At 58.9% G+C, this 2,104-nt stretch overlaps 1 protein-coding gene across 1 annotated transcript; it reads left to right on the top strand.

Moving 5' to 3' along the window:
• Window positions 1-369: 369 nt before the first annotated feature.
• Window positions 370-1,848, top strand: LOC124660786 (probable serine/threonine-protein kinase PBL19). Its single transcript, XM_047198623.1, has 2 exons — window positions 370-708; window positions 1,013-1,848. The coding sequence occupies exons 1-2, from the start codon at window positions 370-372 to the stop codon at window positions 1,790-1,792; spliced, it is 1,119 nt and encodes a 372-aa protein (XP_047054579.1). The 3' UTR covers window positions 1,793-1,848.
• The last annotated feature ends 256 nt before the right edge of the window (window positions 1,849-2,104 follow it).

The following is a 2,104-nucleotide window of genomic DNA, read 5'->3' as shown; positions in this document are numbered from 1 at the left end:
CCGGACACCGAATGGGGGCGCGCCGGACAAAAAAGGGCTTTGGGGGACGCGGCTAAAACGCTTTTTTTGTCCGGCGCGCCCCAAATCCCTTTGGGGGACGGTTTGGGGTACGCGACTGGAGATGCTCTAAGTATCTCCTCTCGATTCCTCACATGATCCGTGGCCATTTTTATATACGACGATCCCATGCCGTTGTTTCCACGAACACCTAGCTAGTTGTCTCTGTCAAAGCCAATTCTGTGTCCCTTCGATCCCATCCAATTCATCGCTAGTGTTTCTTCGTCGTCTCTCCACTGTTTCATCTCGCTACTCTGTTTCTTCTGAGCCAGTTCTTGGATTGCCTCGTATCTCCATGGACAGCTGACCAGGATGGGGTGCTTCGCCTTCAAGAGCGGCAAGAACAAGGCCGAGAAGCAGCAGCGACGGCCCAAGTCGCCGGTGCCGGCAACGGACGGCACTGGGCCGACGAGCAAGGCCTCGTCAGGGTCGACGCCGACGCGGAGCATCCAGGAACTGTCGGAGGAGAGGGGCGCGGCGCGGCTGCGGGCGTTCGGGCTGGAGGAGCTCGGCAGCGCCACCAACGGCTTCAGCCGCTCGCTCAAGGTCGGCGAGGGCGGCTTCGGCTCCGTCTACCGCGCCTTCTTCCGCTCCGCCGCCGGCGGCCGCGTCGTGCTCGCCGTCAAGCGCCTCAACCAGCGCAGCCTGCAGGTACGTTCAGAATCGTTTGAGAAAGTAGTTTTTTCAGAGAATTTTTATTAGTGGGAAATTACTTGTTTTGCCGTGAAATCGAACTTGAGCTCCACGAAAAATCTTCACATGACAATGAATACATCGCAGTCGGGACTAGGGCATCCACTCATGTCAACTTCAATCGCAGAATTAATCACCGTGTGGATTTCGGCCCGGAATCGATCGAGACAGCGTCAGAAGTCAAAACATAATAAACTGTATAAGATCACCTTGTAAACAGCGTGCCAAGATGTTGAAATGTTCTGTTTCCTGATCATTTCAGGGTCACAAGCAGTGGCTTGCCGAAGTCCAGTTCTTGGGTGTGCTCGAGCACCCGAACCTGGTGAAGCTCGTCGGCTACTGCGCGGTGGACTCCGACGCCGGCAACCACCGGCTGCTCGTCTACGAGTTCATGCCCAACAAGACCCTGGACGACCATCTCTTCAGCCGAGCTTACCACCCGCTTCCCTGGAGGACCAGGCTGCAGATCATGATCGGCGCCGCGCGGGGGCTCGACTACCTCCACCAGGGAGTCCCGGAAGTCCAGGTGATATACAGGGATTTCAAGGCCTCGAACGTGCTCCTCGACGGCGAGTTCAGGCCCAAGCTGTCGGACTTCGGGCTGGCGAGGGAGGGGCCGACGGACGGGAAGACGCACGTGTCGACGGCGGTGGTGGGCACGCACGGGTACGCCGCGCCGGACTACATCGAGACGGGGCACCTCACGGTGAAGAGCGACGTGTGGGGGTTCGGCGTCGTGCTCTACGAGATCCTCACGGGGCGGCGGTCGCTGGACCGCAACCGGCCGGCGGAGGAGCAGAAGCTGCTGGGGTGGGTGCGGCGGCACCCGCCGGGAGGGGGCAGCTTCAGGACCATCATGGACCCGCGGCTGGGCGGGCGGTACCCGGTGGCTGCCGCGCGTGACACGGCGAGCCTGGCTGACCGGTGCCTTGGAAGGAACCCCAAGGAGCGGCCGTCGATGCGGGAGGTCGCGGAGGAGCTCGAGCGGGTGTTGCAGATGGAGCCGGCCCCGCCTTCTGCTCCGGCGACGGCCAAGAGGTGATCGATCGGTTGCCATTGGCTGCACCGGTGCACGCTGACCGGCTCAACAATACGTAGTAGCCAGTGTCAGAAGGAGGATTGCGAGCATGCTTCGTCAAGTGTGCTACACGATTGCTGACCTAGTGAGACCCTTTGGTCTTATTGACAATTTGAGCTGAGCGGAAGATTCGTATCTCCCGTTCGCGTGCATCCAGCAGGAATTGAACCCGCAAATTTACCAATGCTATTACATCAAACGCTATTGCGTAAATGGGTGGTTATAAAGGTGGGATTAAGTATCCGAAAAGTATGAGTTGAGGCATATGGATCAACA

Source organism: Lolium rigidum, chromosome 1 (genome assembly GCF_022539505.1).
Source record: "Lolium rigidum isolate FL_2022 chromosome 1, APGP_CSIRO_Lrig_0.1, whole genome shotgun sequence".
NCBI classification, from domain to species: domain Eukaryota; kingdom Viridiplantae; phylum Streptophyta; class Magnoliopsida; order Poales; family Poaceae; genus Lolium; species Lolium rigidum.
The sequence above is the reverse complement of the archived record's forward strand: the minus strand, read 5'-3'. Positions and strand labels throughout refer to the sequence as shown.

What these genes read in the sequence shown, in the direction of transcription:
- LOC124660786 (XM_047198623.1), top strand. Translation starts at nt 370, where the DNA reads ATGGGGTGCTTCGCCTTCAAGAGCGGCAAGAACAAGGCCGAGAAGCAG. An exon ending in TCAACCAGCGCAGCCTGCAG is followed by an intron (nt 709 to 1,012) that starts GTACGTTCAGAA and finishes TGATCATTTCAG; the next exon opens with GGTCACAAGCAGTGGCTTGC.